General features: G+C 44.9%; 1 protein-coding gene across 8 annotated transcripts in view; it reads right to left on the bottom strand.

Annotated features, from left to right (window-relative positions):
- The window catches only part of CD44 (CD44 molecule (IN blood group)), an 87,104-nt gene continuing 66,817 nt past the window's right edge, over window positions 1-20,287 (bottom strand). For 4 of the 8 annotated variants that reach the window (XM_014851040.3, XM_070487517.1, XM_070487516.1 and 1 more), the window contains 6 exons: window positions 19,037-19,126; window positions 17,963-18,169; window positions 15,359-15,412; window positions 11,661-11,732; window positions 9,381-9,459; window positions 1-3,239 (listed from right to left, as the gene is read on the bottom strand). In XM_014851040.3, the coding sequence (XP_014706526.1) occupies window positions 3,035-3,239; window positions 9,381-9,459; window positions 11,661-11,732; window positions 15,359-15,412; window positions 17,963-18,169; window positions 19,037-19,126 (707 nt within the window). In that variant the 3' untranslated portion in view covers window positions 1-3,034. The remainder of the gene's footprint in view (window positions 3,240-9,380; window positions 9,460-11,660; window positions 11,733-15,358; window positions 15,413-17,962; window positions 18,170-19,036; window positions 19,127-20,287) is intronic. The other 4 variants (XM_014851047.3, XM_014851048.3, XM_014851051.3 and 1 more) reach the window with 2 other exon arrangements.

Here is a 20,287-nt window from a genome sequence, read left to right as displayed (position 1 = left end):
TTTGCTTCCCTTTAGCCTTTTAATATTTTCCAAGAAGTGCTTTGAACTGGGCAATATACATGTCATGCTTTCCTGATTATTACCAGTCCATCAATAAATATACAAAAATCAGAGGATGGATGTGCTGTAGAAAGTCAAAGTAACAATGGTCATTATACATCACGAACAATGAGCTATTCTTTGAAAATTCAACCAGTGATTTACAAAAAGGAATATCTATGACATAAAGGTGAAAGGACAAGGTTATTCTTATCTTTCAGTACATTTTACTCTTCTAGAGAAGTCAGAGGTTTCCTTTCTCCTACTCCTCTGCTGTACCAGCATTGCATGAACATTGGCTTATGAAACCGATTCTAGGTGGCATGGTCTCAATGTGACACTTTTGGAGAAGTGCTGCTGGAGAAATCCATTCTGCCAAGATAGAATCTGCAAAATATGGATATGAAGGTGTCTTTGCCCCATTTTAGTTTTCACCTAGTGCTAATTTAAAGGAAGCCCCCAGAAGACACAAAAGATTTATAATTATAGGAAAAATTGCATCTTAAGCTCTCAGCTTTGCAAAATTCTCAGCTTTGTTCTCTTAAACTTTGCCAAATAATGAAATACTGACCCCTTACTTTTACAGACAAGACCCAGTTTAATGACGTAGCCAGGTCACCTGGCAAGTCACCGGTAGGAATGACATAGTCAGGTTGTGCTTCCGAAGTAACGCCATTATTTCAAGTGAGAGAGAATACATCCTATTCCATGAACTTCAGGTAGTATTGCATGGGTTTTGCAGTCAAGGATGGAAGCTGTATACCTCCCCTATTCCTATCTTGAGAGCACAGAGGTGTATGTAAGCAAGGCACTACAACTATAAAAGGAAATATTATATTTAATTCCAAAATAAGATAGAAAACATCTCAGCCTGTTCGTTGGGAATGTCTAAAGGGGTGGAAATCATCGAAACTTGCATGACTATCTATGGCCCCAAAGAGAATCTGGGGGACCCGTAGAGCCTGGGATAGCCTGCCTCAACCTGGTCCCGGAGTGGCTTGTTGCATCCGGGTCACAGAGCCTGAGTGAGCCTGTCTGGGTCTACAGCAGACCCAGGAAAGCTCTTGGAAAGCAGGGACCAGTTTGACACTGGTGGCAGTAACAACAGAGTGGCCTGATAGCCATTTTCTTTTCTTTCGACTTGAAAATGAAAAGAAAACCAGACAGCTGAGTATGGAACCGGCCAAAGACGTTCACAGAAAAAGAGAAAGGAAGTTTCAAAGACCATGGCAGCAGGGAGGGTGTGAGGGTGGATAGGGGAGAGCAGAGGTTGGAAACCAATGCAGAAAGTGAGCACTTCTCCTTTAAATATATCCTTCAGAATCAACTCTTGTATAAGCCCAGCCCTGGTTTATGTGGCAGCTTTTTTTCCTTTTTCTTCTTCCTCTTTCTTTTATCTGAGAACATTGTCAGTTAAGCATATTAATTTAGGCAACAGATAACTTTTTATGGGAAGCAAAGGAAGGAGGTTGCATTTTATAGGATCCCTAACTTTGTATTTTCAACATCCTCTATTATAAGTAGCCTTGGAAGTTCCAGGACCAATGGGGCCTCTTGGACTTATGAACAGAGACCACAAAGGACTTTCCAAGTGGGGAATAAAGGCATTCTTCTCTTATTTGGACATAAACCTGCCTATCTGGTGAAAAGATTCCAACAGTAGGAAGCCCTGTAACCTCTGAGGGATTCCCCAGCACTTAACTTATCCTGAGTAGCGACCACATGAGGGACAGACAACTGGCTTGCTAAAGTATAAACAAAGACAGCCATAAAAATACCCAACCAGGATCTACATTCGTCCTGCCCCCTTTACCAACCTGTGCCAATCAGTTGACTACTGATTTTGCTTTGTTTCCTTTCCATCGGAGCCTCCTTTTACTACAAGAAGTCAAGAGGCACTTCCATATTGTTTGTGGACATCACTAATAGGGTCAGGATCTATGAGACGGGACCCCACAAATGGTAGGTCATGCAAAGGTAATGTGACTTTCACAGCCCTTCAGGGGAGAGAACAAGTGGCTATTAAAACATAAAAGCAGCTGAAGCTCCTCCTTCACGATTCTGGTTCTAGGACAACAGGACAGAAAGCCTTTGGGGCCTCAGAAACAAAATAGTGCTGTCTTCCTTGATCTTCTAGGAGATTTGGTTGAGTGAGCCAGAGTCGGGGTTAGTGGCTCTAAGATGAAGACTTTCAAGGAGGACCATTCTCACATCTTCCTGATGAGCTGTTGGGCCCCAGACCTTACTGGCTAAGAGGCTGAAGGATCACAGCACAAAGGGTTAAGGTGGAAGAAGTGCAGGAGTTTATAATCAGCTGAGACCCTTTTATGCCTCTGACAATGTAACGAAAAAAAATCATACTGATCAAAGGACCTCCAGGGTTTAATATTTCAAAAACACAGATAAATAGCTTACTGCAGATAAATAGCTTCACCCTTTTGGGTATCTCCCAGAAGCATTGGAAAAATTTCCAGGGGGTTCGTAGAAGGGGATGTGTAACCGGTACACCCCAATCTCCCAGCCCACTGGAAAGCAATGTCCAGGGATTGGGCTGCTGGAGGAGCAATACAGACCCATTCAAATTTCCTCCCAGGGACCAAGCCTTCTCAGCCCTGGAGAATGTCCTTAGCAGGTGGCTGTCATCTGGGTAGACAGGTGGAGAGAAGTTTGGGGGTCGGGAAGATGTATTTGTGGCTTTTGTTAAAAGCCATGGATAGAACACCCCAGGGGGTAAGAGGTTTCTAAGTGGGAACTGGAACCGTCGAATTCTTACCGATTATTAATTGGGCCCTCATTTCAGAAAGCAATGTTGTTGCTATAAATTGAACCTGACTTTAAAAAACAAAACACAAAAAACAAAAAGGAGTAGAAAATTTTATGTTAAAAAAAGATCCCGAATGAAGCAGTCAGTAGCACATCGCATCTGTGAAGTATCCCAGCCCCCTGCGATTGCTCTCTCTGACTGTGGTTTCTTCCCAAGGTCAAGGTGCAGGTGCTACACCCCAATCTTCATGTCCACATTCTGCAGGTTCCGTGTCTCGTCGGCTGTCATAAACTGGTCTTGGGTCTCTGACGACTCCTTGTTCACCAAGTGCACCATCTCCTGAGACCTGCTGGCCTCTCCATTGAGCCCACTTGCCTTTCTGTCGTCCACAGCTCCATTGCCATTGTTGATCACCAGCTTCTTCTTCTGTCCACACCTAATAATGTAAAAAGTCACATGAGAAAGGGGTGCAACGACGCAATTGTCATTGTCATCGCCATCATCATCACTACGGTTTATGATGGTCTTAGTATGTTTCATCTCACTGACTCCAAACAATTGGCACTTCTCAAAGGGAGGTCCCTGGACCCAGCAGCAAAAGGCTCCCTTGTGAACTTGTTAGAAACGCAAATTCTCAGCCCCACTCTAGATGAACTGAATCAGAAAACTCTAGGACAGGGTCCAGCACCTGCGGTTTAACAAGCCCCCAAGGGGCTTCCGATGCACATTCGAGTTTGAGAATCAGTGGTCACAACTCTGGGAAGCCAGTGCTATTATAACCCCCCAGCACAGGTGAAGAAACTTGGGGGCTCCAAAAATTCAGTAACTTGCCCCTGTTCCTCAGCTCGTAATAAAAGAATCAGGATTCACCCTCTGGTGTGTCCGACTCCCAAGTTGTGATGCTTCTTCCCCGTGCCCCGTCACGGGAACGTGTGCCTCACTTCAGCACATTAGCAGTTTCTCCAGTCATGGCTAAACCATCAGCACGACAACTATAAATCCCTCTGATCTGTGTATTCAAGAAAGTCTCATTACGTCCTCTCCCAGTCAAGACTTTGTTGGCCTTGTCAGAGTTGTTACTTCACGTTCTGAGAAGAATGAAACAATATTTTTCTGGAAGTCGAAGGCCATATTGATTTTTCCCTAACATTGGTTAACTTCCACCTAACTGTGGAGACAGGAGGTTTAACTAAGATAAGCTGTTCATTGTTACTTTAAGGTTGCTTAGTAGCATTAAGATTCAAATGCAGAAGAAGATTTCTATGAAAGACCATGACCTTGATCTTGTCCCCGGGTCACAGCACTGTCATAGTGTCGCCTCGCCCCACGCGGCCTGACGCAAAGTTTCCTCCTTCCTGCAACATGATCACTGCTACATGTCTAGAAGTCGGATTATGCTTAACGGAAGCAAAAGGGCAGAGCCACACAGCTCCCAGCGGGGTGGGGAAGACCGGCGTGGGCCTCCTGAATGCCAGACACTTCGCATGTAATTTCACGTAAGCCTCACAACCCTGCCAGGCAGCTAGTATGCCCATCGCACAGCAGTGGAACTGGAGGTCCAGAGAGGTTTAACAACTTGCTTGAAGTCACACAGCTAGTAAGACAAACAGAGTCACATTCAAATCTAGGCCTTTATGACTGAAAGGCTGGGCTCTGCCCGGCTCTCTGCACGCTGCCAACCATCTGTGGATTGGGAAACAGCACGAAGTCGGAACTGTTCGCTTTGCTGCTGGATATTTGGAGTTGCAGAGACAAAGCCTCTATTATTCATGATCATGGGCCATTCCCTCTACGACTGCCAAGGCCATAAACTTTAATCTCTTGTTTGGGGAAAGAGAAATTATACCTCCTGAACAGGTGGCAGATCCTGTCTCCTGTGGCATCGTGCTTGATGAGGGGTGGAGGGAGGGATGCTTGAACCGTGGAGCAGAGCCGGGGGGCTGGGAATGTATATGGATGCAGTCCATATAGATAAGAGCAGGGGCTTGGAAGGTCTGGTTTTGAGACCTTACTGCTGTGTGACCTGGGGCAACTCACTCAACCGCTCTGAGCCTCAGTTCTCTTATCTGTAACATCAGGCTGTTAAGAGTACCAATTTCACAGGACTGTGGAAAGCTCTGGAAACAGAGCCTGGCACTGGACACACAAGTCTATTATTGTGATTATTTGTTGCTCTCAGGATGTGGGATGAGGAAATCAAGGCCTTGGATAAGGACTCAGAACAGTGTCTGGAACACAGTCGATGTTCGAGAAGCTCTGGCTGCAATTCCTTAACACAATGAGAGCCACAAGAAATTGGGGGGGTTTGCTTGTTTCTTCTGGCTGCCTCTATCTGCCCTGCTGTGTCTGCTATGACGAGGACCTCAAGGCTGCAGATGGAACTTCTCGTATCACGTCCGGTCCTCAGCTGTGTCTCAGCCGGTCTTCAGAGGGAAGGCGTCTTCCTAAAGTCACGCCCATCTTCTACCTAATGAGCGGTTTAGAAGTGGAATGAAATATTGTGGGAAAGTGATTTACAAGCGTAGAAACATGTCTGCGCACGGGGGCGAGGCGGGGCTTAGCGTCATCAGTCTGGACGAAGCTGATTTTGAAAGCGGAACACACTCGACCTGCGGGGGCTGGGTGGACCGCGCTTGGGCCTCGTCCTGCCCGTCTGTCTCTTTGGGTTTATGCGTGTCTGTTACCCGAGTTCTTTCGGGAGGGTAGGATGAGTCTGAGAAATAACTCAGTCCACTCTTTAGGGCTCCAGGCATCGAAGAAGTACTTTTGAAACACAAGTTCTAATTTTTTCATTCTTCTTAGTTACGGGAACTTTAAGAACACCATTAGAGCTGAGGGGACTTCAGAGGTCACCTAGCCTAAGCTCTTCATTCTGTAAACTGGAGACTGAGTCCAAGAAGGCAAGGCTAGCGACCAAAGGCACGCCGCTGGCTAGGGCAGCACCTACACAGTACCGACAACTTCAATTCTCTGAGTCCTCGTCAGAGACCTCCACCCCACTGCATCTTGCCTTTACCTCCTTTCCCCTTCAACCTCAGGCCTTAGCTGAGCATACAGTGACCACACAGTGTGGAAGGAGCCAGACTGGAGCCCGGCCGGGAGAAGGCGGGCCGGCTGGCTGGGGCTTAGAAAGCAGGTGACGTGTGTCTAGGGTGTGGAGGCTTTATCTGGAAAGACTTGGGGATGGGGGTAACTCAACAGCTGATCTTCTGCCTTTTCCAGCTGACAACCCTTAGAGATGTTTGGAGATTTATTTTGCACTGTGTTGTACGGTAGCCACTAGACACAGGTGACTATTTAAAATTAAATAAAATTAAAAACTCACTTCTTAAGTCAAAGTAGCCACATTTTTTTTTCTTCTTTTCCCCAAAGCCCCCCAGTACATAGTTGTATATTCTAGTTGTAGGTCCTTCTAGCTGTGGCATGTGGGATGCCGTCTCGTGAGCAGTGCCATGTCCGCGCCCAGGATCCGAACCAGCGAAAGCCTGGGCCACCAAAGGGGAGCGCGCGAACTTAACCACTCGGCCACGGGGCAGCCCCCAAAGTAGCCATAGTTTGAGTGCAAAGTAGCCACAGTGGTTAGTGGCTGTGTATTAGCGCAGACGTAGAACATTTCCAGCATTGCAGAAAGTTCTGCTGGACGGCTCTGTTGTAGCCGGCAGAAGGAGGTCGGTGAGCATAGATTACGGTGAGCCAGCCTGCAGCTTAAGAACAGGAAGACATTTCTAAATCCCGGAGCTTGACAGAGGGGACAACCAAGTGGAGGGTGGATGACTGCCTGCCTGGGTTTACAGGAAAGACGATTACTCCCACGAGAGAGAAAGCTGGGGAACGTCTTTTCTGCACAATCCATGTAGAAACATCTTCAATCATCCCTGTTTTTTGAAGCCTTCTCTGGTCAGGTCCTCACATTTTTTCTCCTCTTCATCACACAAATCAAATAAAATCTTTAACGGAAAGGCACCTAGCTTCTTCTCTTGGGCCTCATCCAATATCTACCAACACAACGGACTCCTAAAATAACTGTTTGCCCTTAAGGAGGGTGAATAAAGTACGATTTCCGTTGGGAAGCTGCAATTCAAGGACTCTGGTTATATGAAGAACAGCAAGGAAAGATGATGCGAGTTACGAGAGAAACGGGAAAAGCGCAAGAAATAACAGGACCCCCAAATCAGCATCTCTAAGATGAGATGACTCACAGATCACTTCGTCATGGAAGCCCCTGGTCCACCCTTGAACCTCAACTTCAGCCACAAATGCTCTTCCATTTTTATCTTTTAATCATAATTCACATAATAGTGCCTGGCACAGAGTATGTGCTCAATAAATACTAGCTGACTCAAATTCAATAAGCCAAGACTGCCACTACCTCTCAAGATTCTCTTAGAGAAGGGATGGTCCTTGCCGTTTTTAATCTTCTCTTCCTCCTCGTCAGTGCCAACAGTCATAGCAGCCACTCAGAAGATGTTTACCGAGTAAACGAAGGCCTGTCATAGGTCCCTATTTTCAACCAAACTTTCTTGGACGAAAATAGGATTCTGTATCTCTCTAAAATGTAACGCTCAAAGCAGAAAGGCCCCAGCCTTTTAAGAGGATTAGAAATGGGCTGGCGGCTTTAGCGACACAGCACACATTAAGGGGCCTGCACAGTCACTGGGCTACGTGGCAAGTCTGTTTGCGACAATCACATCAGGACATGGTGACTCATGGCGTCCCGTCAGCTGCTCTCCCGGTGGGAGACTGGCTGTGCTGGATCCCGTGTGGCCCTGTCTGCCTGTTGCCGGGGTGACTTGTTGCTGGTCTCGGGACAAGGGGGAGGGCAGCAGTGGGGCCCGTTTTTGCTGCTGACATGCTAGGGAGGAACACGTGAGCTAACTAGCCACGCTGCACGGACTCCAGCTGCATCCTCCTGGGGATAGCTGAGCGGCTTCTCCAAGGTCCCCCACGTCAACGGCACTGGGGCCAACGTTTCTATGGCGACTTATGCAAAACTTATGGACTGTGTATGTGAGCAGCAGTGGTGTGTTCTAGGGCCTGGAACAAAAGGACTGATTCCCAACAATAGGAAATTCATATTTAATTGAGCAGAAGTAATCTAAGAGAAAACAAGGAGGCTGAGGGAAAGTGTAGACTCTTTGTAAGGGTTCCCTCGAGACACACCATTTAAACCCAGCTAAACCCATCCCTTCCCATTTGCTCATGACAGACTTCCAGGAGGCCTTTCAGACTTCTTTTCCTGGTTTTTGTTCCTTATACAATCGGCTATGATGACTAATTTTTTTTTCTAATGCCCTCCAAGATGCAGATAGCAGCACAGCTATCTGACTGTACTGGAGTCTCTTCATTAACCTGTCCCGGTGTAAACGGCATCGTTTGATCCTCCGATCAGCACAGAGACAGCATGGGCTGCGCGCAGCAGTGCGATTCGCTGTTTGCTGCTTTCCAAAAGCCGACCAGAAAGAAACTATAATCTTCTCCAGGTCCTCTCCCAAACCGAGGGCCTTTTCCAGCCTGTTAGGCGATCTCGTGAGACAATAAAGGTGGCCCCACTTGGAAATACATTTCTTTTACCTTATAAGAAGAAATCTGAAGGGACATTTATGAAAGGTTTAATGTTACTCCACATCTGCTCAGAGAAGAACAGTGCACGTTGAAAACACCTGGAGCAGCAAATTTAGACAGACTTTTGGAGCACCCCGGCAAAGTGTGCTTCCTCTGTTGCTAGAATTACTCGTTTCCTTCACCTGGCTTTCGGTAGTGGTGTTTCTGGAGGCTGTCACAGCTCAACTAGGTATAGCCATCATTTCAATAACTTCCAGGCCTTGGTTGAGGGAGGCAGGGACATGAAAATAGCCCACACGCAGATGTCGGGAGTTGACTGTCTATTCAGACTTTCCTAAGGAAAGTTCATCGTTTCATGGATCTCACTGTCAGGCAGCTCTTCCTACGTCCTAACCTGAATCCTTTCAACTGCAGCTTCCAGAAAATAGAAAATAGTGTCATTACAAAAAGCAAACAACCAGCAGACACACAAACCCAATGCTTGCTTTAGGTAAGGGTTCTAGAAGGTTCCACGGGCCTTAGGCTAAAGAGGATGACCAATCCTTGAATCTTTATGCCGTGTTTTTCTGCATTGTGAACGCACTTAGTAAGTATTTGTTTAATGAATCAATGACTGAGCGTATACTTTTATGCCTTCCCGGTGAGATGGTTCATAACTTTCATCAGATAGGGTCTCCGTGGGTTTAATCCCAAAGATATTAGGAATCACAAAAGATTCAACCACTATTTAAAAGCAGTGATCCAAACAGTCACAGTATCTCCTTCGTGTAAAGAACACGCCAGAGCAGGGCTTGCTGCACTCTACTGTGCACACGAATCTCTGGGATCGTGTCAAAGCACAGGCTGGGACACAGGACAGCTGGGGCAGGGCCTGCGACTCCGCATGGCTAACTAGCTCCCAGAGTGCCGACGCTGCTGGTTCCAGGGGCTGCACTCTGAGTAGCAAGGACGCAGAGACTAAGTTTAACCCATGCTCTTTCGAAGTCGAAGGTCCCGAGGTTCGTCGACTTCTTACCTTCTTCGACTGTTGACAGCAATGCAAACTGCGAGAATCAGAGCCAGGGCCAGGAGGGACGCCAAGATGATCAGCCATTCTGGCGTGAGGAAAGAGACCAAAAGACACCATGAGCTCGGGAAAGACACTTTGTTAAAGCAAAAATGCGCTCTATAAATTGGCCTGGTCCAAGCAAGAGCCACAGTCAGCACCACAATGAGTCTGACCAAATGGCCGGCCAACAGGCAGATCACACTGGAAGAAAGACTTTGCTACAGGTGTTAGTCCCACAGGCCTCTTGTTTTAATCTCTTATCATCAGTCAGGATTTTCAAGTCCCTCTAGAAGGAACAGGTTTCCAAAAAAGTATAGAATAACCTGTTGAACTTGTGGATGCCTTTGGTGCAATATTATTAAACAGACTAAAGGAAATTTATGCTTCCCTTGAAGGAACATTCCTTTTCTGTATAAAAGTATCCACCTTACGTTTTATTAAGAAACAAAAATGGAGGCCACATACAAGAAGGTGTGAAAAAGGACACTCCTGTGGGGGGGCTGAACCTGATGCACATTCTCTGGGGAGTCATTTGGCAAAATTTGTCAAAAGCCCTCAAAATGTTCATGCCTTCGGTCCAGCAGTTAGACTTCTAGGAATTACGACCTGAGAATCTGCTATGAAGATGTTCACTGCTGTACTGTCTAGAATAGTAAAATTGAAAACAACCTAATATCCAATAGTAAGGGATTGGTTAAATAAATCAGGGCATATTCATTGCATTGTGTACTACGATACAGGGAAGGACATTTAACGACATTGGAACCAGTTGGGAATGGTAGTTTACTAAACAGCATGGATGGTATAATTACATTTTTGTATATAAATGACACTGACAAATGATAGGAAGGGCATATATAAAAACAGTAACACTGGTATTTCTGGATGGTGAGTTAGATAATGAGCAATTTATATTCTTGCCCTTTTGTTTAGCTGTATTTTCTAAAGTGTCTCCAAAAATCATAGGTCATTTGTGGACTGCTAAAAGGTTGTATTACATGTTTTAAAATCAAGCTTTAATAGGATCAAAATATGACTTGACAACATAAATAAAGTCTCTTGCCTAATTTCTCTTGCCAAGTGGGCGGTAAATGTGTGCGATAAGTGAGAGTTTGAGACACAAGGAAGATGGGGAGTCCTTCATTGCCCACTCCTCTTTGGGAGCCTCGGTTTCCTCCGATTTCCTGCTCAGTATCCTGCCTCTGCCCAACCTTTACCTCGTTAGGCTAGTTGGCGGACGGAGGAAGAGTCCGGAGGTGAGGGGGCCGCCACGAGGGTATCATTTCTGTTCTTTCTCCTGGACTCCAGCCCTGAAATGCCTCACATTCATTCTCACTGGAGCTGGGCAGGATCCTACTTCCTGCTTATAGCTATTTGCCTCTCACCCACCCGCTCCTCCCTGGCAGCCCCCTTCCTCTCTCCTTGTGCCCATGCTCTGCCTTCAGCTGCGCTCAGGCAAGCTGGGGCAAGGGGGCGAGGTCGCACGACGTTCTTCCCTCTCCCAAAGGGAGGCTCAGTTTGAGACCTCTGCAGGGGGAAGAGTTGAAAGGGTAATTTATAACCCTAGGAAAACCCTTCTTTTTTTTTTGTAATCCCCTTTTACAAATGCTCAATTTTGAGCCTAAGTCAAATAAAGAATTTGCCTCAAATGCCTTAAATCTTGATGCTCAGGTGAGCCAGGTGCCTCAGCACTCGCATGCACATGTGACAATTTCTGAAACTTCCTTCTGTCTGGATCAGCGAAGACTGTCCCTTGAGAAAAAGTAGTTTGGGGACCAGAAGAATGTTTTCACTCCACCCAACACACATGGCCCCCGCATGCCCTCACTATCTACAATGTGAGAGGAAAGTTACAGACTGCACCCCAAACCCAGAAACGAAGGGGAAACTGGACTGCGATAGGAAGAACCTGGGTGTGACATGGCGTCCCCTGTGCCATCACTCGTCTGGGAAGGAAGCTGCAGCAACTAACATGGCACTGCTCTGGGACAGGCCAGGGACAGGTCTGACTGTGAGCTCAGCCAGTCTATGGGACCGAGGGAAAAAAAGTTCCATCCTTTCCTACCCAGAGGCTGTAGTGCTCTCACTCATCCTTTAGCTTGCAGAGAGGAGCCAATCAGATCCAAGGGTTGGAGACTTAGGAGAAAGTGCTTTTGAACCGGTCTCTTCTTCCTTTCTGGGACATTCAGAGAAATCTGGTCTGGCGTCTTTTTTTTTTTTTTTTTTGCTTCACATCTTAAAACTCACCTGGAATTTGAGGTCTCCGTATAGGACCCGAGGTTGTGCTTGCCCCACCTTCTTGACTCCCAGTCGAGTGTCCTAAGGGAAAAACAACATCTCTCAACTGAAGCCTGGAACGCGTGACCACCAGTTCCTCACAGAGCAGCCCACGGGGGCAGCCTCGACGGCCGGCATCGCCGTGGAGCTATTCACAGACCCAAGCCACAGGCGGTCACAACGTGTTACACCAAAGACATCGCTCCGGAAGAGTCCGGTCTGATTCAGGCTAGGGTTTGGAAACGTTATTTTTCATCAAGAACATGAGGACTCTCCCCAGCAGGGTCGTCCAGTGTGTAAGACCTTGGGCTCTAGAGCAGGACAGCCCTGGACTCAAGTCCCACCTCTGCCTCTTGCTGGCAATGTGCACGGGCTCAAGTCACCCCTCCCAGGCTCAGTGTTCTCGCTCGTCAAATGGGGTAATAATAGAATCCACTTCATCATAATTTGACTGAGGTTTAAAGAAGCACGCAATCATGGTAACTGCGTGTAGTTGTTATGCTCTACTCTTAATTCAGGATCTCGCTACTCAAAGTGTGGTCCCTGGACCAGCAGCGTAGGCAACACGTGGGAGCTTGGTAGGAATACAGATTCTCAGTGCTCGCCGCAAGCCTACTGCATCAGAATCTTCATTTATCAAGATCTCTAGGAGACTGATATGCTCCAGAAAGTCCAAAGCAAGTCTAAAAATCACATCCAATATCATCTTAGAAGTGAACATAAATATTACAAAATAAAGACTTGGGGGCCATGGCCCTTTCTATGAAAAATCATCTTACTAGAGTCCCTGCTAATATATTACTGAAACACGCCTTGTTTTTAGAAGGCTGAACACTTTCTACTGCCACAAAACAAAATAAGGAAACAAACAAAGAGTCTCAAACTGGAAGGAAGCATCAAAAGACAGAGACTCCACCAATTAGAACAGGAGGTTCACTGAAAGGAGGGAGGTGTCACGTTTTAAAACAAGCTTCTAAGAAATCTAGAGAAGAGACTCACCCAAATGAAAGCTTTGGTTTTTGTGTTTTTTATGCTTCTTCCACTGCTTCAAAACAAAATTTGAAAATTCCCACTAATAGGAACTCTTTTTTCCCTACCAAATGGGAATCCACTGCAGAATCCGGAAGGCCTCCAAGGGAAGAAAAAACCCAGGGACGTCTTTTGGGCCAACCAATGGATGAAGATGCCTGGGCCTTAAGCGAAAAGCTTTCCTCGGAGAGTCGAACTGTGGACTGTGCATAGTGGACACTGAAATCTTGATTATGGTCGTTATTTTGATAGGATGGCTCCTGTTCACGCAATTTGATGTTTTTTTTAAAACTCAGAATGGAGCAAGACAAATTCTTACCAGATATCCTGACATTTCAACATACCTCATGCCATTTTGACAGTGGCTTTTCACTTTACAAACTTCAGAAGGAGTCTATGGCGCTTTTTCTAGCTGCCTCCCAGAGTCCTTGGTCATGGGCAGGTGTTCACCTGCACAGGTCATGGGATACTGGCCATCTAAACTGGAAGTCTTTGGCTTCGAAAACCACCTGAGAGTACAGTCATTCTCGCTAGTCTTTCTCTGACTCAGAGCAGCCTTTGATATTTGAAAGGGAGGTCATTAATGGATCATCTCTTTATTGTGATTTTCAAAAAAAGCCCTCCCAGCAAGGAAAGATCTGGGTGTGTGTAACCAGATGAAAACTCCTGTTTGAACAATAGACACCTGCACAGGAGTCAAACAAAAGAGACCGCTCCTGCCCACCTGATTCTCACTTCAAGTGAAAGGCGAGGAACATGGACGAGACGCAGCAGGCCCCATCTTGCGCCCTAGAAGTCTGCAAATCTAGCCAGGGTAGGGCTGGCCAGGAAAGCAAGTGCTACAAAGAGGGACACTTGACCCTGCAGTTAGGGGATGAGGTCCAATCTGAAAGGTGTGCATGGAGACAATTCAATTGGCTTCAACTGTGAGAAAAACAGTCTCGGACAGTGCTTCTCAAACTTCAGTGTGTAAACAAGCCACCTCGTGAAAGGGGAAGAGGGTTGGTGAAAATGCAGATCTTGATTCAGGAGGTCTGAACGGCTGGGTCCTCTGCATTTCCAACCAGCTCCCAGAGGATGTCGCTGCTGCTGGTCCAGGGACCACACTCGGAGTAGCTGAGGTCTCCTGATTTTAGACAGCATTGCCTTTTAGTAACAATTCCCTAGCTTTTCCAAAATACTTTCATATTCCTGATACCTCATGTTCTTCACAAGAACTCCAGGAGGTACCTGAGTCCGGTGTTCTGATCTCCTTTTTACTAGCAAGGAAACTGAGGCTGGGAAAGGTTAAACGCCCCACCCAGGCCCCTCGAGAGCCTGTGACTTCTGTCTTTATTTTAGAAGCATTTCTAATGAGCCCCCACACCCCGGGGCTCTTCCCTAAAAGGTTATGACTGAAGCTACCTTGTAAATACCCATCTTTATATTTGCTTTGTGTGTGAAGCGTTAAGCCTGGAGGCAACCCCGGCCCTGACTGAGGGCAGGAAGAGGAGGACAGCAGTTCACGCTGATCACCTGGCTTGCCTGGGGGCCCGGACCGACAATGCCTGGGGCGACCGTGGCAATACCAGGTGGTCTAGACGGTTCCGGAGTTGGCAGGCCCTTTCAGTAGCCCCGGGATCAGGGGGCACACGGAAACCTGCCTCAAGTCAAACTTTTGCTGCCTGGAGTAATGTTTCCAGGAGTGTGATCCAGTCACAGCAAGCAGGAACCCATTTAATAACGCATGCCTGGCAGGAATTCTGGTCATCACAGACGGCTTGCTCCAGGTCACGCTTACAAGAGGCAATTTGAGACCCCCAGGCTCAAAACCTGGCTTCACCACCCAACTCATTAGTCCTGTCAACTCAGCCAAGTTACTTAGCCTCTCTGAGCCTTAGTTTCCTCATCTGTAATATGGGAATAATAACAGTACTGCAGGATCATAGGGTGATTAAATGAGATAATAATAAATGAAAACCGGGGAATGGCTGATATCTGTTGACGTGCAGAAACGGCAGTTTCATAGGGTCCAACCTAGTACACGTAAAGTGTTTAGAACAATGCCACTGATGCGCAGTAAATTCTCAAGAAATGCTGGCTATTCTGCCATGTGCTGGGGGTAAGCGAAATGCTTTACATGTATTCTGCCATTTAGACTTTAAAACAATGCCCGGTGAAAATTACTATTATTTCAATTTTATTGGTTAGGAAATGGAGTCTCAGATCCTTTAAGCAATGTCCCCATTTAGTATGTGAAGTTGCTGGGATCAAATCCAAGCCATTCTTACTCAAAAACCCATGATCTTAACCACTCTGTTAGTGCCATGTTGAGACCCTGCTTGAATCTTGCTGATCTTCTCATATGAAAGAATTTTCTCCAAAGCAGGAGATTCTCAAAGGATAGTCTAGGTCCCAGCAGCATGAGCATCACCAGGGAACTTGGGAGAAACACAAATGGTCAGGCTCCACCCCAGACCTACCGCATCAGAACTTTACGGACAGGGCCCAGCAATATGATGTCGTAAGCCCTCTGTGTGACTGTGAGGCATGCTAAGAAAGTTGGAGAACCACTTTTGTAGAGACAGATTCATACTTCACTAATAACCAGCAGGTTCTATGAGGATGACAGTAAGCGACTAAAAGAAGCGCAAACTCACCACTTGTTTCAGATCCGTGGGTGGTCTGGGCCCTCCCGCCAGAGGCTTGGTCTTCTGTAAGGAGAATCGGGGAAGGTTTAGTGCGGTGTGCTCTGGTTACACTGTCATCTGCATGTCCCCATGTTTGCATTCTCATATAGCCCATCACAACATTTAGTCTTTTCAAGGTAGCCGGAAAACAATGGCAAAAGAGCCTTGAATGGGTCCATGATATTAATTAGTGGTCATCACTTAATCCCCTGAGGAGTGGGCTAGAGTTTTAATCAAAATTTAGGAAACTGAGAAAGCACAGACCATCGAGGATGACCATAGGAAGCGTGGCTTTGGTAGAAATCCAATACTGTAACACTCTAAGAAAAATATTACGATGTCATCACAGGTCTGAGGTTGAGACTTGAAGTGTCTTTAAAATAAGGACTATAAGCTTTGGATGATGACAAATGTGATCATAAGGAATGGGTATACTCTGAGGCGTTGGTCACGAGACATTGAAAGAGATTTCTCTGAAGCAGGAAATAGAAAAAGGTTTGGGTGTACAGTAAGAGATCTTGTGGTTGAATTATGTAAAGATTCAAAGAGAAAAGTCAACCGCTTATTTAGAGAAAAAGAACCTGAAAATAAGTGAAAAAGAAACGGGGAGATGATAGCTAACATGAGTAATGTATATCTGGCTACTAAAAAATATTTCAAATAATATTATTTTTCAAAAATTAGATCTGTATTTTCAATCATCTCAAACCTACATCACCACAAAGCTTTAGATTGAGACAAGTTCATGAACTGCTAAAATCTGGATTCACAGGTCAAATCTTGGATTTAGCATACGAAAACTCCCACTTTTCTCCCTTTTCCCCACACATTTTCCAAAACTATACTGGAATCTTAAAACAGAACAGAACAACGGTCTCATCAAATGGCTCTACTCCCCCACTATGAAAGTACCTATAAAAATATACGGTAATCTGATCATCAGCATGTCCTCCATTAGAGAAGGTGACCTGTAATCTCTCATGGAATTGTATCGAGGAGACAGATTGCTTTGTTCCTTGGCTGATGGTTAGAATAACTGAAAACAGCATTTGCTGAAATGCCAGCGTAAACACCACCATCACCACAATTCCGAATGTTTTAGTTCCTAATGTTAAGCATAAAGACTGAGAAAAACGTATGGGAAGAAATGAGCCTTATCTGAGTGTTTCGGAAGAAAACCAAGGATGACAGTTGGATCACTTACTAACCACCTAATTCATAAAGAACCACGGAAAACCTGTACCGTCATGGAATGCAGAAGGAATCAGCATGTGTGAATATAAATTTTATAGAAAGCATTTTATTTACTAACAAATAGGATATGTAATCCTTCTAGGCTACTATGACTACTAAAATTGCCATTTAAAATTTAAATTCATTAGGTTGCATAAGAAGCCTTTTTTGCCCAGAGAAACTAGGCAGTGCTCTAAGGTTCATTTCTCCAGAAGAATATCAACAATGCTACTTGGAATTTTTAATAACTGAGGGCAAGACCAGGCTGAATAAAGAACCAGAGGGTGTAAGGGGCTTTGTCTTGCCAATACTATGAAGTTAATATTTTTTAAAACTGTTTTCCTGGAAGCCCAGGGGTGGACAGCCCAGAGGAAAGAGGTCAAGCCTGTGGCATTCTGGGTCTTCTGTGCCCACATCATCAGAGCACCACCAAAGGCATCTGTTTCATATATTGGGGTTTCAGAAGACTTATTCTTCTCTTTTTTGTGGGGAGATGGAGTAAAAGGACTTCTGCTACAAAAATATATATATTTAAAATCACTAATCTTTAATATGCCTTCGTAGTTGAGTGTAAGAAGCACTTGGGTTTCTTAGCCAGAGTAGTTATTTTCCAGTTCCCTTTTCTTCAGTGTTAGTTTCTTAATGCAAATGGAGAAACAAACAAAAACAGAAGTAGGGAGGATTGCTTATTTGAGAAAAAAGTCTCATTCTCGGTCCACGTCCAACTTAATTGAATAAATCATCTTCAGTCATCTGTTTGCCATTGCAACAAGAGAAATGGTGAATGGCCTATTCATTAATAGTAGATTAAATCATAAAGTTTTAAGTGTGCATCATAACTAGAAAAGGTTTATCCACAAGCCCTTCACCGAAAAGTAAAATTCACCAATCCATCACCAATAAAAGATAATAATTTCAGAGCAAAGATAATAGTATATTAAAATTATTCACATGTTGGGTAGAACCTTACTAAATAGACAGCCTGTATTAGTTGAATCAAATGCAATCGCTAGTATTTAACTACTTTGACCTACAAAAACATTGATTTCATATGATTCAACTTAATACACCACAGATCAGGAACAAGACAAAGAAAGAAATTCTACCATAACAACCAAGTCCCACAAATAGATGGAAATTACACTGGTAAATGAAAGCATTATTTATGTAAAATAGATCTAAGTTTACTTGCACTAGAATGATGATGTCTGATGAAAGCCATTCCCACATCACAAAGCATTCTAACCACAGCCTTTACAGAAAATGTCTCCCGCAATATGAGAGTATGTGCTATTTTTCTTACATAGAGAAAGCAAACCAGATAACAAGTGGCCAAATTACCTGAAAAGGAACCATCAACATGAGAGTTAGAATCGCCAAGAACAATAACTTCAGTAACTCCTGGGGACCCAGTCTTAGCAGGGGTCACTGGGGTGAGGGTGTTGTATTCCTTTGTGTCTGGGGCATGAGCAGTATAGCCCTCTCCTGAAGTAGCTGAGTCTTCAGAAAAGTTTCCACTTCTTCTTCCACCTCTGCCATCATTCCTATCTGTGTAGAGGTGCAATCGATGGTAAACCCACATTTCCAAGACCACCACCCGTTGTAAACTTATCTTCAAAATGTGCAATTGCTGCAAAAGTTTTCCACTTGTCATTTATGAACATGGAGCAAAAGACAGTGCGACATGTTACACTATTGAACAGAATCAGTATTTTGCAATCGACAACACCTGGACATCACTCAATGGAAGAGATTTCGGTGATCCTAATATCCAGAAAAGGATTGTGTTGCAACATCTGCCTGGGTTACTAAAGCTTTACAACACTACAACTGCAACCTTGAAGTCAACTCGGGTACTAGATAATCTTGAGCTCTCACTCAGTTGGACCCACCTTAAATGAAGTAGAGGAAACACACCATTGAATGGAAAGGTAAAATTACGCTGCATGCAATTGGAATAGCAAATGCAAGCTTTCACAGACCTGAGGCTTTGGTTATTTTTTCCTTTGCTAGAAGGGCACTGTTTCTTAGTCACCATGGATTTATGGTCCAGAGGATAAATGGCAAAATAATATTATTAATGCAAGGAAAACAGTGAGTGATATAATTCAGACCTTTACACCAATTATAAATCATAGATAAGCAATCTGTTATTTTTAAATTAAGCTACTAAGTCTAGAGTTTAAGAAACTCGATCTTTAAGATTAAGAAATACAGTTTTAACTTAATGTATATGGCTTCTAAAGGTCTACAAAGCAGAAAAATCAGAGAACCATCACCAGCCACACTTTCTGATCAGAAGTAAGAGCATAACAGCAACCAATTGATGTACCTCCACCACAGACACTGGAAAAACACCCACAGTTCACTGATTTTTATCAAGAGCTGAAGCCAACTGGGCTTTACAATCCTTACTGCTAGATGATGGAGTAGAAGTCATTGGATGGTCTTTATCTTCTTCCAAGCCTCCATGTGACGTAGAGAAGCTCTGAGTATGACTCTGCTCTGTTTCAATAAGGGATGAATCCAGCGTTAATTCTGAGCCATGAAACAAATCGCCTGTTATCTGCTGACAGGGAGGATCTAGCTACTGTAGTGTCAGACGGGCAGGGGCGTAGGAATACCGAAGTTTGTGCACACCATTCTCTTCTGACTGAGGATTCTCCAGTTGGCTCCTCAGACCCTTCGCTTTTCAGTATAATCAACAAAGGTAATGAGCCAACATGATCCCTGAGCCAAACTTTGCCCACCCCACATCATCCTGGCCCAACTGTAGTATTTCTTCCAGTTACTCAGGAAAACCAGAGAACATAGAGACAGGGAAAAAGGAATGTTTGAATCCCAGTGTTCCTATCAACAATCGAGAGCCCCTAGCTGTGAGCCAAGAAGTGTGACTGTAGGGAAAATAAACACGACAATAGCAAGTAGTATACTTGTGACCACAAAAAGGAAGAAGCTTATCTAGAATGACCCGCTCAAGTAACTCCAGATCAACTTCATACAAGGAAATACTTAAGTCCCTTCCAAAGAACATTAAAGTTAATTTTACTCTGTTATTGGGTTTTTGATCTCATCTGTGGATGGGGATTCTCGTCACTGCACTGAAATGCCACGAAACGCCTGCCTGCGCAAACACAGAGCCCTCACTGACACACATCAATGTGAGGTTGAACCATTGCCCATATCTGAAATCACTTTGACTGTTTTGAGCTGATTTGCTTTTGCATTCTTCTAAGAAAGGTACTGACGAGTTGCGGGCACAAGCACTCCATAAAGCACACCCATAAGCTGCGTCTACCACCAAGCAGACGTGACAACCAGGAGAGAGGCATTCACCAAATCCCAAACCCAACAGCAGAACGTAAGTCAACAGGGACATAAAATGGAACTATGAGACCTCGTGTTGGCAGGGACCATCTTAGGCTTATCTGCATCTCCTTTGATGCTCAACACACCGCTATTTACATTGGTGATGCTGGCTGATTTTTCCCTTTGCCTAAAAGGGCTCACATGAAGGACTCTGCCCATTATGTGTAGCAAGCAGTGAAATGAGATCCTCTTAATTCTGGATTTCTTTCATGTTCTGCCAAGAAATTATGAATGATTTCAGAGTGATCTCTAGGATAGCCCTGTACAGATAGTGGCCATTAAGGCTCCTAGAAGTTT

Source organism: Equus asinus, chromosome 17, assembly GCF_041296235.1.
Source record: "Equus asinus isolate D_3611 breed Donkey chromosome 17, EquAss-T2T_v2, whole genome shotgun sequence".
In the NCBI taxonomy this organism is placed as follows: Eukaryota; Metazoa; Chordata; class Mammalia; order Perissodactyla; family Equidae; genus Equus; species Equus asinus.
Note: the sequence above shows the minus strand (reverse complement) of the source record. Positions and strands in the feature narration are given on the sequence as shown.